The sequence below is a fragment of the Rhinopithecus bieti genome, unplaced genomic scaffold, assembly GCF_001698545.2.
Source record: "Rhinopithecus bieti isolate Rb0 unplaced genomic scaffold, ASM169854v2 scaffold_12, whole genome shotgun sequence".
NCBI classification, from domain to species: Eukaryota; Metazoa; Chordata; class Mammalia; order Primates; family Cercopithecidae; genus Rhinopithecus; species Rhinopithecus bieti.
Window position 1 is genome coordinate 347,629 of NW_016803028.1, and position 15,971 is coordinate 363,599.

General features: G+C 44.4%; 1 protein-coding gene across 4 annotated transcripts in view; it reads left to right on the forward strand.

Annotated features, from left to right (window-relative positions):
• The window catches only part of RFTN1 (raftlin, lipid raft linker 1), a 207,154-nt gene that overhangs the window by 111,830 nt on the left and 79,353 nt on the right, over window positions 1–15,971 (forward strand). For all 4 annotated transcript variants that reach the window (XM_017880015.1, XM_017879929.1, XM_017879847.1 and 1 more), the window contains exon 4: window positions 1,854–1,962. In XM_017880015.1, the coding sequence (XP_017735504.1) occupies window positions 1,854–1,962 (109 nt within the window). The remainder of the gene's footprint in view (window positions 1–1,853; window positions 1,963–15,971) is intronic.

Genomic DNA, 15,971 nt, shown 5'->3' on the forward strand with positions numbered 1-15,971 from the left:
TGGTTTATTCTTTTGGAATTAGTTTGTCCCAGATTGAAATCAGTTTATTCTTTTACATTTTGAATGTGTGCACCACAGTGCCCTAACTTTGGAAGGGTATGTTAGAAGGAAAATAAAATAAGCTGTTGAAGTTTGCTTACCAAATCACAGTGGCACAGTTGAGGAAAACCGAATCCTCTTTCATTTTTTTCACTTTTAAATTTAAGGTGAATCATACACAGATGGTTAATGGTAGCCTAATTGCTTTTAATGCTATATAAGAATCTTAGAAATTCATTTAAAATGTTACAGCAAATACACAGTTAGAAACTGGTGAGATGCATGTACCTCAGGAGTTCAGTGTGGAAGCACCTGCTGTATGGATTTTCTGGACAGTCCTGCTCTCACAGGGGCTGCAGGGGCCCGTCTTCGGTAGAGCAGCCTCATAAGTGGGCCAGGAGGGCTCTGCTCCCTCCTCCACCAGTGCAGATGAGCTGTGTACATGAGCCCTGGACAAGGAGCTGGGAGCTTTGGTCTCTAATTCCCACTCCCCAAAACCACAAGCCACCTAGGACAGATAGCACATTCTGCCAGCCCGTAGCTACAGTACCACTCTTGTTGCCTTATGCCTGGCTGGGCCAAGGAATCCCCTTCAATTTCTGACAACCACGTGGCTTCCACTAGAGTGTCATACAGGAGCCCTGCCTGTGAATGGCTGTGAAGTGGTGGAATTTCCTCCTGGTGAGCTCTTGCTGCTGGCTCTCCTGAATGGGTGCAGTTTTGAACTGTGCTGTATCACAGGGATTTCTGTGTGGTGGTGCTTTGGAAAGCAGAGATGGCGGGGTGTGCTGGGAAGCCTCTCCTTTGACAGCAAGACCGCAGGCCTTCACCTCAGACAGCCCTTTACACCCACACTGTTTTCCCAGAATTTCTTTTAGTTGCTTGGTAGTCTTTCTTTAATGCATCTTTAATTTCGATAGATTTTGTCAGATTGCCCTCTAAAGGGGTTGAACCCTTTTAAAGTCTTTTTAAAATTAATTTTTAATTTTCTAATTGGTATAGGAATATATCCTTTTCATTTAAAATGAAAAAAATTAGGGATTATGACTAAAGTCACTTTTGATCACCACCCCCACACCCATACCATAATCACCTAGCCCCAGTTCCCACATAAGCCCTCCCCATTCCCCAGAGGTACCTGCTATTATTGGTTTGGTGTATGTCTTGCTTGTTCTTTTTCTGTGCCCTGGCAGATATAAACCAATGGGAAATAGACATTACCGGAGTGAGCGTTTGTATGTGTGTGTATGTGTGTGTGTGTAACATGTAAGCTGTATTGTACCAAACCCATCATTCTATAATGATGTGTTTTACATGATGCTGCATCTTGGAGGTCTTTCTATGATGTGGATCTGTATATATTAATTGAGTAGTTTCCATAAACTATTTTTCATCAGTGCCTTTTTGGCATTACTTTCAGGAAAGAATTTGGGGCTTCATTAAAGACCCAGTGATTCTTTTTAAAAAAAAAAAAAAATGCATCTGGGCACAGTGGCTCACGTCTATAATGCCAGCACTTTGGGAGGCCAAGGCAGGCGGATCACCTGAGGTCAGGAGTTCCAGACCAGCCTATCCAACATGGTGAAACCCCATCTCTACTAAAAATACAAAAATTAGCCAGGCATGGTAGTGGGCATCTGTAATCCCAGCTATTCAGGAGGCTGAGGCAGGAGAATTGCTTGAACCCGGGAGTTGGGGGTTGCAGTGAGCCAAGATTGCATCATTGCATTCCAGCCTGGGTGACAAGAGTGAGACTGTCTCCAAATTATGCAAGATATTAATCTGTTTGTGTGTGTGCTTTTCTTTCTCTTCAGATCTCAGAAAACTGATCTTCACAATGAAGGCTACATCTTGGAATTAGATTGCTGTTCCTCCTTAGACCACCTGACAGACCAGAAACTCATCCCAGAGTTCATTAAGAAGGTGAGCGCTGCAGTCAGGGTACCATTGAAGAGGTTTGCGAGTGTTCACCTGAGTGAACAGGCAGGGAGCTGGCTTAGGGCAGATCAGCCACACTCGAGAGGCCATGCAAAAGCTGTGACCTAAACCTTTGGCAGCCCCACAGGGGAGCAGCCCTCTCCAGAGCTGACTCTGGAACAAGATGGCTAACCCCTCCTTCCCAGGCATGCAGGAGCCTGGGTCCTATCTTTTCCAGCTGGAGTAGGGTTAACAGCTGATAGAGCTGCAGGCCAGCACCAGGACTCCTTTCAAACCCTCAAGGTGATGTGACTTCTCAGACCCCACCTTCCTTTAATCTATGGGTCTTCATTGCTGCAAGCCCCCTTCCCTTCCTCGTGTGGGAGGATGCCAGAGTCCTGGGCCACCCACATTCGATCATACCAGGGAAAACTGCCTAGTTGCAGGGAAATCATATCTGCCCAGAAATATGTCTGTTTTTGAACCTTTCTTCATGCCATATGAGGTTTTGTGCCCAACCATAGGGTCTACTTGAGTTTTAATATGACATTTACTACAGAAGGAATGTCCCAGCCCCAAACTGGAGCTGAGTTCACTGCTTGATGCTTATCTTGTTCTTTCTTACCCAGTGTTCCCTAGTAATTGACAATTCCCCACCCCATACAAGTGATTGTGATTTGAGGTCCAATCAGCCAATTAGGGAATTTGTTAATAAACATTGTCAGCTGTCAGCTTTGGGCCAGGACTAGTACTAGATGCTGGGATACAGAGAATAAAACAGCCGAACTAGTGAGTTTTACCAGCGGGAAGTGGCCGGAGCTGAGGAGCAAGGGGATCCAGAAGGTACCTGAAGCCGAGATGGGAAGGATGACGGGGTGTCTTTGGGGATGCGGCTGTGCTCGGGCAGGCTGGGGAGCCCTCCAAACAGGGAACAGTGTACATGAGGGCCTGAGGCAGGAGGGAGCGAGAGGAATCAAAAACACACCGGGGGAGAGTGAGGGTCCGGAGAAGGGGCCAGAGACAGCTGGGACTGGACTGTAAAGGCAGCGGGAAGGCGTTGAGAGGAATTTTGTAGAACAGTGAAATGATTAGGTTGTCCCTTTAAAGGAGATTTGTTTCCCTGCTGCCACCCTCCCTTCAACATGTATTGAGTGTTCAGGCTCCAGGGACTCTGGGAGTAGCCACTCATGTATGGCTCATGTGTAGGTCTATGGGCCATAGACCAGGAGCTAGATGATCTCTGAGGTCAGAATTTCTAGTAATTTTACTAGGATGAGGGAGGCTCTTTCTACTCTGGTAGAATTCAGATTATTATTTAAGAAATGGGGGGTGGGGCAAGTAGCTTTTGTTCATATATGCATAAGCCTGAGAACACAAGTGTTTTTATAACTCATGTAGCTTTCTATAGAAATAGAGCCATCTTTGTTTGGATTGCTGCAAATAATCAACTTATATAGGGACATCCTAGAGATAGAATTTACCCTATGATCTGAATACCAGGAAAAAATCATTTTAGAAATGGTTTTGTAATTAAGACTCAGATGCTTGGAATATTTGAGGGGTTAGCGGGTAAAAGGAAGGCATGAGGCTCTGCCCACTCTCAAATATGCTCTTTAAAAACATGTGATTTGAGGCTGGGCACAGTGGCTCAGCCTGTAATCCCAACACTTTGGGAGGCTGAGACAAAAGGATTGCTTGAGCCCAGGAGTTTGAGATTAGACTGGGCAACATAGCGAGACCCCCATCTCTGCGAAAAAAGAAAAAAAAAAGTCTTTTTAAAAAGCCGAGCATGGTGGTGCTTGACCATATTCCTAGCTACTCTAGAGGCTGGAGAGGCGGGAGAATTGCTTGAGCCCAGGAGTTTGAGACCGCAGTGAGCTATGATTGCACCACTCTACTCCAGCCTGGGTGACAGAGTAAGACCCAGCCTCTTAAAAGAAAGAAAACATATGAGTTGATATGAGTTGGTGACTTTGTCTTAACCAAATTAGGTCATTGCATGACTGACCCATTGAGACAGTGGTCCTGTCTCAGTTCTTCAGGAAACAGCCCGATTTGCCGGCTACTGGGGTATCGTTTCTGTAGTACCCAAGTGGAGATGTACATCTGTCCAATGGAAAATGCCTTCAAAGTTAGGGTTTTTATGCCCTGAAGGACATTAGCCAGTCTTTATTTTAACTTTTATACCAGTATTCTTTTTTTCCCCCACTGAGTATGTGTATACACACGTGTATCTGATGATTCATCAGATAATTCGTTAAGTAAATGACACCTGCTCATTCTGTAGTTGTATAATAAGTCCTTAACACTGTCAGTAGGTTCTTGGAAACTTTTAGTGAAACAGCATACAGCAGGTCCTCAATTTCATTCAATGTGGTTTAGTTTTAACCTTGAGAAGAAAATTGGTTTTTTGTCATTTTGCTCAAAGTCTCAGTTCCCAGGAACCTACTGATAACATTAAGTGAATACTTATAGTATAAGAATTCTGTTCTTAACGTTTTGAAAATAATATGCTTTAAAGCCCATCATATCATCCTGCTACTGTTATACACTTGGTTTTTAAATAAGACAGACTGGACAGCTTGCACACCAGGGCAGCAGTGAGATTTCTGACCTGGAGTGCCTCCAGATGTCTATCCCAGAGTTCCATCTCTGTTCCTCTAAACAGAAATGTGGCTTATGGTCATTCCTGCCTTGGAGGAGCCAGGTGTATTGAGGTTGCCCCTCCATTAGCCCCCGCATTGTCTGTCAGTGGACAGGGCTAGACTTGGAAAGACCCAGCATTTCTCGCTGTCATTGCTGGCTGTGGTTTTAGTTTCTAGTCCAGTTGCCATGACAACAAGAAGTGGGACAAAATAATGGAACTGGGCCCCCTTCCCCCTACTCCTCTTTTCTGTTGCTGGCCATAATTTCTAAAGAAAATACCACCTCTGTGTGCAAAGAGCAGAGGACAACTCCATGTACTTCTCCAGTGCCCAGGGCTATTCCAACTGATGGCTGAATTTTACATGTGTAAATTTTTCTGTCATCATACCAGGTAGAAGACCACAGGTGCTTCCCAGGAAGAAGAACGCTAAAAACCATTTGTGGGTTTTTTTCATTGCAAATATTTAATGAATAGCTTTGGTGGTATTTATATATATGTAGTGGTGACACTTGTTAATTGCCATTCAGTTAGGTCAAGATGAAGCTGTGTCATTGGTTGCCTTAGATGCAGTCATTACTTTCTATCTGGGTCATTATTTTGTGTGAAATAATGGCTCCTATTCCTATGACAAGTAGATTCATCTTAGGATGAGATGGTAATTAACTCGTTTTGTCATAGTACCATCATGCAGGGCAGGTTCATATTCTTCTCTGCATATTAGAATTAAGCTCAGAATGATTAGATTTTTTTATAAGAACAATGCCCCAGTATTATTTTTCCACCAAATGTTTTAAATTAGCAGAACCTTTGGATAGAGGACATGGATAGAAGGAGGGAAAGAAGATTTCATTATTTCTCACAATTAGGAAAAGTAAAGTCATTTGTGTCTGTATCATGTAAAATTAGCTGAAGACGCCATAATTTACGGCCCACTCCATCATGACTTTTCAGAGAGTGTGAAGGGAGTTGTGTAAAGATGATGATGACTCCATTCCTTTTGATGTGGTCTGACAATTTCTCTGAGTGCTCTAGCTGGTCAAATCTACGTTACTGCATTTTGTTTTCTCGTGTTGTGTCCTGCTGTGCTCCATCCTACTGGCCCTTTATGGAAATTAGTTATTATGGACAACAGAACATTTAAAATGCAGAGTTATGGGCAGACTTGGAGATATTTTTTTTCTAAGTCCTAGAGCCGAATGCTTGAGGGATGAAGAATTGAGAAGCTATGGGAGAGTGATGGTGCTGCCAGAATTCCTTTGGTATGAGGGCTCAACCAGCCCATCAGGTGCACCCAGAGATTGTGTGGCTGGCAGATCCGTGGGGGCCTCTGGAATTTCCCACTCCTCAGAGCTCCCAGAGGATTGTAAAGCAGAGTGACACAGAATGAAGAGCCTACATGTTCATCTGCAAATTGCTGTTCATTCATGAGAGCGTCTATGGGAAAGACCTACAGTTTGGAGAGGACTTTGAAGTTTTCAGTCATTGGGCACACTTTCTGGCATGTGCTTCTGGTCTCTCAAAAGTTCCGTGTGAGAGACCAGAATGACAGTGGAGTCTCCCTTCTAGACACCAGGAAACTAAGCTCGAGGGGCAGAGCGCTTTGCCCAGGGGCTGGAACTACTAAATGATGGAGCCTGGATTCGATCCTCCATAGGAGAGGCACGAGTGGGCAGCCAAGGGGCTTCAGAGTGGCCAGAAGGTTCTTTGGCTAGGTGGACTGGAGAGAGCTTCGGAGAGGTGTAAAATGAGGGCTCTGCAAAGTGAGGGACTGAGACTGGAGGAGACTGAGAGGCGAGGTGGGCAGCTCTGTGCTATTGCTGGCGTGGACAGGAGCATGGGCTGAAGGCATAAGGCTGAGGAAGAGCCAAGTCCTGTCTGGCTTGTGTGTGGGATGGACAAAGAGAGAAGGAAGCCTATTCTGGGTGGGCTTCCTTTGATTATGTGGAGCAGAGCCCTAGTCCAGCGAGCTCCAGTGGTCAGGTGAGTTTACTGTAAAGATGTAGGGAATGGCATGGAGCCCCAGGGCAGAAATACAGAAAACCAGGAGAAAAACAAACACACAAAAATAAATAAATATGGGTGTGTCTGTCTCTTATATGCTTCTGGCCCATATTTGTGTCTCTATGGTTTGTTTAAATTTAAAATAAGATTTTACTCTGCAGAGGGAATCCTCTTTATGCATCAGACAAATCTTATGCTGAAGTGCTCATGTCCACTCTACCTTTAACCCTCATCTCTCGCCTGTGAAGACCTATCCTCATTTGATAAATGAAACAGACACAGAGAAGCTGTGCACTTTGCCCAAAGTTACAACTGCACATGGCAGGAGTGGGATATGAACCCAGCCTGTTGGACCCAGAGACCACGTTCATGGGCAGTTGGCCATGCTACCTCTCCTGCATAGCTTGTCCCTTTGTGGACAGAGGCAGAGGCTGTCGGAGCCAGGATGTGAGGTTGAGAATAGGAGGCAAATGGCTGTAACACATGTTGGGTACATGGGGTCAGATGTTGGAGTGCCTCGAAGGCGTCCCCTTAGTGAAGGATGGGCTCCAGGCCTTGCTGCCCAGGTTCTGCTGATGGAAATTGCCTCGTCCTGCCTGCAGGAGAAAGCCACACTCTCTGCCCTTGTCCAGACAAGACATGGGGGCCTTTGACTTCAGGCCCTCAGCTCTGGGCTCTGTTCCCCAGGTTGACTCCCTTTTGTGATGGAGCTCCTGACCTCCTTGATCAACTTAAGAACTACGTTCATCTTGCACTGGCCCATTGAGCCTTTGCAATGAAGACCGTTGAGGGGTGGCTGGGCACACTCAACGAGTGTGCTGTCCTGGATTAAACCAAGTACATTGTCCTTCAGAAAACCGAATGATGCTACTTATGCCTTAACCTAAAGAAAGCACCTTGACAGATGTAAACATCTCAATGGCTCCTTTTAATGAAACAGAATATCCCAAACTTCTGGGATGATGAAATTTTGCCTGTGTTATATAAATGACTCATCATTTACTTTCTGGCTGATTGTTGAGTATTCAGAGCTTCATTTCCACAAGTGCAGTGCAGAGAGTCTAATTTTAATTAGGGTAAGATGCTGATTCAGAGTGAAATGAAAATTATGTTTAAAAGGCTCTCCTGTGCTCGCTGCACCCGAACCCACCCACAAACCAAGAGAATAGTGACATTTAAAACAGATGACCCTGGGGAGGGTGGGTGTTGGGGGAAGTAAAGGCAGAAAATGGAGTGTCATCCCAGCAATGTGTATGTCCTCAGAGTGGAAGATAGCTGGTGGCTGGCGCAGGGCTTGCGGGGGCAGTGGGGTGCCCTGCTCACTGTTGTATCTTCAGGACTTAATACATAAGCATCAAGTTAATGGATACATTGAAAGAGAGGAATAATCACTAAACCTTTGTGTCATTGAAGGGGAGAGAGGTGCCAAGGATGACACCTGAGTGACTCAGGTGTGAGATGGGGTCATCTGTAAGGACCAAGAACACAGCATGAGGAGCCCTAGGGCAGAGGTGATGAGAATAGGGATGGTTGTATAGAGACTTGAGGGGTCAGGGGGACACTCAGGGAACATTCCAGAAGGCAACTGTGGTTGTTGGGTTGGGACTTGCAAGGAGGCCGGGAACAGAGATGTAGATGTCTGAGGTGTCAACTCTGAGAGCAGGCAGGAATGGTGGTGAGAGGATGGTCATCCAGTGGTACACACCCATCTCAAGAGGTAGCTTCCACTGAGCCTCTGCTCTCTGATGCCTGGTAGAAATATGGACCCAGAATTGGCTTTATTTTAGAGAAGTTGGTAAGTTTATATCGTGAGGTTTCTTGGTTTTTCAGTGTAAGCAGACAGATCTATTAAAAAGACTGCAAGATCGAGACCAGTTTGTCTCACGCTATCTGTGGTGAGGGACCAGTTTTCTCCCGATTCATAATGGAGATATACTTTGGTAAAATCCAGAGAAAGAAAAATAGCACTTTTCCAAGGTAGAGGGAGGAACAGAAGAGTGTGACATTACAGAATCCATGGGAAGAGCATGCTTTGAGAAGACATGGAGAATAGTATCAAAACCCGGGAGGATGTCAAGTGGGAGGGGCCCACTGGGTTTGGCCACTGGTAAGTCTTGCAAGAGCAGTTGTCATGGTGTAGAACAGGCAGAGGCCTTCCCGCCATGGGCTTATATAAATATGTTTAGAAGGACAGAAGAGCAGTTTAAACAGGAGATTTGAGCCCCCACCCCGTCTTTTTTTTTTTTTTTTTTTTTGAAACCTGGCTTTATTCCGTTGCCCAGGCTGGAGTATAGTGGCACAATAACAGCTCACTGCAGCCTCGACCTACCCAGGCTCAGATGATCCTCCCACCTCAGCCTCCCACGCCCAGCTAATTTTGTTAGAGACAGCATTTCACCATGTGGTCTCAAACCAACAAGGTTTTACCAGGTTGGTCTCGAATTCCTGGGCTGAAGCGATTGGCCTCTCCTTGGCTTTTCAAAGTGCTGGGATTCCCGGCATGAGCCACCATGCCTGGAAGATTTGAACATTTTTTTAAGCTGAAAGGTATTGGGAGAGAAGAGGTGATAAAAGACAGTGGCAGGTTCCAGGCGGGGTGAGATGGGAGGGGCACAAGGGAATGGGCAGCCCCTCCTTTGATGCTGGCAGGGGAGGGAGGAGGAAGGTTACAGGCTTAGATGTTCCTAATGGAGGAAAAAATGCAGGAGCTGCTGCCTGGAGGCTGCTGTTTTCTTATGAAGTTCCTCTCCCACCCTGGCCTCTCCTGATCCTCTGTCCTCTTGCTATTTTTATTGGCCTGTGATCTTCCTGTTCTGTCCAGAGAGGTTAGCTGAAGTTAATTTAAGCTGGAGGGAGGGAAGGAGTCATACGCTTGTCTCAATCACTCCCCAAAAAAGGAGATACATTCTTATGCTTCATTTTTCTCCCTCTGCGGGAATCTACCATCCAGCACAAGTGGGTCAGGTTTCGTTCACATTTCTTTGAACAAATCTTTGCTGGTAGTGTTTGGGAATACTTTAGTAAGCCGGTCTGGGTAATGCCCTGGTCACATGAAACTTAGAGTCTAGCTGAGGGCACAGACACGGTGCAGATGGGCACGCGAGGGTTGTAGGATCACAGATGGGTGAGCGCTGTCGAGTAGAACATGGCAAGGGGCCTGCCCCAGACTGGCGGTGTTGGGGGAGGGCTTCGTGAAGTGTACATAGCAAGACCTGAGGGTCAACAGGGAAGGGAGGGTGGAGATGGTGGGGACTCCTGGAGCAGCTCAGACAAAGCCAAGGTGGGAGGGAGCACGTTTGACTTGAGGAGCAGAAGGGAGTTCACTGTGTCTTGCCTGCAAATGACAGAGGGGCGAGTGAGGTGGGGTGAGGCTGGAGAGTGAGTCGGGCCCCCAAAAAGCCCTGCAGGCCAGGCTGAGGATGGGGCCCTTTAACCTAAGTATAGTGCAAAGCTGCTGGAGGGCTTTCAGGAGAAGCTGGAGAATGATTCCAAATTTATACTTTGGAAAGATCAGAATGGCTGCAGGTTAGTGACTGGCTTGGAGGGCAAGAATGGGTGTGGTTAGGACCCTGTTGGAGTAGCTCTTCAGAGACTAGAGATCGTTGTTTAGTTTAGGTGGAGCGTCTTGATGGAGATGCAGAGAGGTAGGTAGATTTAAGAAATATTGAGCCAGGCAGACCACCAGGGTTGCCTCTGGATGGGGTAACAAGGCACCGTGGAGAGGGAGAGGACAAGGCTGGTTTGGCTTCTGCGCTGGATTAAGGGGCCCTTTGCTGAGATAAGGATGACTGCAGAACGGGCTGTGAGGTCTGTGCTTCAGGAGCTCTGTGCAGAGGTCTGGGCTGGAGACGCCGGCTGGCAGATGGTAACTGAAACCACTGTCATGGATGAAATCGCCCAAGAAGGAAGGGCGGGTGTGAAGGAAAAAGGCCTTAGGGCTGAGCCCAGGGGAATTCCAGCATTCAGAGAAAAGAAAAAGTAAGTAGCCAGAGAGGTCAGAGGGAAACTTGCCGAGTGTGGGGGATGGAGGCCAGAGGAAGAGGGCATTTCAGCGATGGAGGAGTTATCAGCCCTTTCGACTAACTCCTAAGACTAATGTCAGAAATAGCCATTGCTGGAGTGGCCATGAAGTCACTGGCGAACTCCACAGAAGCCGCATGTATTTTTGTGAGGCCTGATCCAAAATGTTTTGGGGTACAATTAAAACTGCTGCCGTTTATCCCATAGAGGTCTTGTGTGTTTCTGCCTTAGTCCTAGGATAGTTCTAAGGTTTTTTTTTTTAATTTAAAATTTTAAGATGTTCTTTTTTTTTTCCTCATGGGTTTGCTAAATTATCTTTGTTGTTCTCCTTAATAAAATTTTGTATTGAGCAACTGGTTTTAATATCTGACCAGGGAATTAGAACTTGCCCATGTAAAGCATTGCAATTTTATGTAATTTTTAGCATTTGGAGCACATATCATATGAAATAATAATAAAATGACTTGTAGTTAAATCAGAAAGAAATAACTTGGGATCCCTAAAAAATGTGCTCAGAATAGACAAGTGGCCTATTGTTGGCTCTGTGGACAGCCTGTGGCTGCTGTGAGGCCTGTACTCCTTTGCCGTCACTGCAGAGAAATTACCCTACATCCAAGGAAGTAAAACTATTCTAGAGCTAGTGGAGGAGGCAGATGACCAGAGGAGAAGCAGAAGGTAACCAAGGGGAGGTGGCAGCTGTGTGAGCAGGAATGCTTAGTTCCAGGGAGAGACTGGGCCTGGGCATAACACTGTCATCTCAAGTTTCCAGCCACAGAGAGGGGAGGCAGGGGGATGGGAGATGTCTCCTTTCCACTTGTTGCTAGGAGGTTGATGGTATCAAGGCTCACATGACTTTGCCTGAGGCCTGGTGTTTTGGGTTGATTGTAGGCCAACCTGGGAGCTCCTGAAGGTGAGGGGTGAGCGGCTCCTTCTCCCGGACCTGGCTGTGGTCATGGGGCACCTGGATGTTACCTTGTCCCTACCCTATTGAGATGGGTCCCAGAGGAGTCTGGCAGTGGATGAGCTGGGGCAGCCCGCAGCCTCTGGCCCCTGTTGTCTTTGAACCATTCTTGCTCACAGCAGTCATTCGTGTTTGTTTTTGGCTGAGAGTGAAGCCAAAAGGGCTGCAGATTTGGAGTTTGTTTTCCATCCAAGCCAATGGCTCTTGATTGCACCCTCCCTGGAATGCTCCTGGGTAAGAGCGTTCCTCATCCAGTATGTTTCGGAGGCCATGTGCATTGTCAGCTCTCTTGGAGAGTCATGATGCTTCTTTTTTTTTGAGACAGTCTTTCTCTGTCACCCAGGCTGGAGTGCAGTGGTGCGATCTCGGCTCACTGCAACCTCCACCTCCTGGGTTCAAGCCATTCTCCTGCCTCAGCCTCCGGAGTAACTGGGATTACAGGTGCCCGCCACCACGCCCAGCTAATTTTTTTTGTATTTTTAGTAGAGATGGGGTTTCAGTATTTTGGCCAGGCTGCTCTCGAACTCCTAACGTCGAGATCCACCCGCCTCAGCCTCCCAAAGTGCTGGGTTTACAGGTGTGAGCCACCGCACCCTGCCCATGATGCTTCTTAAAAGAGTCAAGTCTCTGAAGAGGTCCCGGGTGCAAAACTTGCTTGCTTAGTTTAACTTGGCATTCTTCAAAATGACCTGAGAACTTTCCCCTGGCTTTTTCTCCTCTCCAAATACCGCTCTATTTTTCAAGGTGAGAGAAAGAAAGTAAAAAAAAAAGAAAGAGCAGAGAGGAGAGAGAAGAGAGAGACAGAGACAGACAGACAGACCCACCAAATACCTGTCTATACCATAGCACATACTTCGGAAAATGTACCAAATCAGTGAGGAATCTGTTGACCACCTACCAACCACAGAAAAAAATCACAGGTAGTCAGTGGGGCGGGCAGGGTGGGGAATCAGTTTCTTCTCTCTCTTCTATTTATTTTTAAATTTTATTTTTATTGTACATATTTAAGGTTTACAGCATGCTGTTTGATACACATAGTGAAATGGTTACAATAGTTAAGCAAATTAATATATCTTGCATAGTTACCATTTTTTGTGGTAAGCGTGCCTAAAATCTCTCAGTAAATTTCCAGTATACAATAAAATATTAACTGTAGTCCTCGTGCTGTGCATTAGATCTCCAGACTCATTCATCCTGCATATCTTCAATTCCGTACCCTTTGACCTAAATCTCCCCAATTCCTTTCTGCCCTAGTTCCAGTGTTTTATTGTTTCTATGTATTTGATGTTTTCTTTTTTTTTTTGATTTCACATATAAGTGAGATCATGCACTATTTTTCTTTTCTATTTTTCTTTTCGTGTCTGCCTTATTTCACTAGCATAATGTCCTGTAGGTTTATCCATGTTGTAAATGGCAAGATATTTTTTAAGGCTGAATAATATTCCATTACGCACACATGCGCACACCTGTTGACAGGTTTTCTTTTTTGTTTTGTTTTGTTTTGTTTTTTGAGATGGAGTTTCACTCTTTTCTCCCGGGCTGTGGAGTGCAATGGCGCAATCTCAGTTCACTGCAACCTCTGCTTCCCAGGTTCAAGCAATTCTCCTGCCTCAGCCTCCCAAGTAGCTGGGATTACAGGCACCTGCCACCACACCCAGCTAATTTTGTATTTTAGTGGAGACAGGGTTTCACCATGTTGGCCAGGTTGGTCTCAAACTCCTGACCTCAGGTCATCCACCCACCTTTACCTCCCAAAGTGCTAGGATTACAGGTGTGAGTCACCGTGCTTAGCCCTCTTTTTAAAATGAGTACTAATCCTGGCTGTTTCCAAAAGTACCAAATTGCCATAGGTGCAAATGAATCTAGTACTTTATTGCATTTTCTTGGTTCCGTTAAAACAAATCTTCCTGTCCCAGACATTTGGTGTAACTGTGTGTTTTCTAATCCTCACTGAAACCTCTAATAGAGGGAAGATTTGGAGCAGAGCAATTAAAAACTCCCTCCTTTCTTTTTTCACTCTAGAAAGACATGTGCTCAGCACTTCTGCCATTCTTCTTGTGTCTTTAATAACAGATATAGCAATCTTCTAACACCTAGCAAAAACTAGGTCAATTGGATTTGTTGACAGCTGTGGAATTGTAGATAGAATTTGCTCTGCTGTCTGGATCAGCCCCAGGTAATCTGACCACTTTCACTTAAGAGATGCACTAACTGAGCTAGGATCATGCTGCTGCACTCCAGCCTGGGTGACAGAGAAAAATCCTGTTTCTAAAAAAATTTTTTTTAATTCTAAAATTTTAAAAAAGATGCACTGGTTTCTCCCTTTCCTTTCTGCTTTCTCATATTTCTCCCGACTCCTGGACTTTGTCTGCCATACTGTTAATCAGATCTTCAAATATCAGTCTTTCCAGGTTTGATTTTTCTTTCTTTTATCTCTCCCCTGAGGTGTCTGATCAAAAATGGCATTTTATTCCTTAGCAACGCTGTCTTATAAAATATAAAGTGAACCATCTATGTATATTTTAAATCTAATAGTCATGTTAAGTAAAAACAAGAGTGAAATTAACTTTAGTAATACGTCTTATTTAACCCAATATATCCAAAATATCTTTTCAACATATAATGAAATATTTTACTTTTAAAAAATTTTACAAGTTTTACAGGTTTCCTTCAAGGCTTCAAGTGACATCAGACTTTCACACTTGTAATCTCAGCATTTTGGGAGGCCGAAGTCTTGAAAATCTAGTGTCACTTGAATCACATCTCAATTTGGATGCTTACTTTTCAGTAATTAAAGTGAAATATTCTACAAAGTAAAGTTGTACTTAACAGAAAAATATTTCATATTGCTTTCATTTTAAAATTAAAATTAGAGGCAGGACAATCGCTTAAGGCCAGGAGTTTGAGACCATTCTGGGCAACATAGCAAGACCCTGTCTCTGCAAAAATAAAATTAAATTAGCTGAGCATGGTGGTGCATGCCTGTAATCCCAGCCACTCAGGAGGCTGAGGGGATGGATAGCTTGATTCCAGGAGTTCAAAGTTACAGTGAGCTATGATCACACCACTGTATTCCAGCCTGGGCAACACAGTGATACCCTGTCTCTTTAAAAAAAAAAAAAAAAAAAGAAAGAAAGAAAATTTAGCTCCTTGGTCTCATGAGTCGTATTTTAAGTGCTTGATTGCCACATGTGGCTAATGGCTACTATCTTGGACAGCGTATTTTTGCAGAATTCATTTATTTAAACAATTTTCAGTTTTTCATAATTTCTAAGTTGACACAAAGCATTTGTGATTGAGTCTTCTCAGTCATAAGGGGAGGCAGAGCACAGAGCAATATAAGGCATATATGTCAAGATCTAAAAGACAGTCTCCTATTTTTTCCATGAAAATTTTTTAAAAGTTTGGGGCCAACTTTGGCATATAACATTTTAGGAATATATTTGAGATAATTTCTGCTTATAATATTGAGTTGCACATACATATTTTAAGTCATATAAATTGTATAAACTTGGAAATGGTGCTTTTCCCCTATGTTTATATCTCACAGAACAATTTTATTTCTGTATTATTTTTTTCATGCATTGTTACACTTGGGTGCCTTTATCATCACCAGCATGATTTTCAGGGTCATCTAACACAGTTTCAAGCTCATCCTATTTACTTTCTTCCAAATTGTTTGGGATTCAGCACTTTTAAAATTCATAAATGATGCTATCTCTGGAAACTCTGTCCTGAGTTATAGTGCTCATTCACATCACATTAGGATGGTTGCTTTTTCTTGTTCAGCTCATATGTCAATAAGAAATCTCCATAATGGAAACACTTCACATTGCTCTTAAAAAAAAATAGAAAACACCTCTTTTTATTGAAGATAACATCAATACAGGAGAGTGCATAAATCATAAGTGTACAGCTCAGTGAGTTAGCACAAAATGAACACACCTGAGTAACCAACACTCAAGTCAAGAAATATTAATAGAGCAGGAGCAACAGCCTGAACCCTTACTGTAGACACACCCACAATTCCCCGCTTCCCTTCCAAAGGAAACCTCTATCTAACTTCTAACACCAAAGGGTGGCTTCGCCTGTTTGCATAAATGGCATCTTTTGCTCAGCACTGTGTCTGTGAGATTCATGCATGTCTCAGTGGCTCATTTGTGTTCATTTGTGTGTAGAATTCCTGCATTGCTTTGTTTTTGTTTGTTTTTAAGGGACAGGGTCTCACCGTGCTGTCCAAGCTGGAGTGCAGTGGTGTAGTTATAGCTCACTACAACTTCAAACCCTGAGCTTAAGCTATCCTCCCTGCTCAGCCTCCCAAGTAGCTAGGACTACAGGTGTGCACCACCACACCCAGCAAGATTAAAAAATATATATATATATATA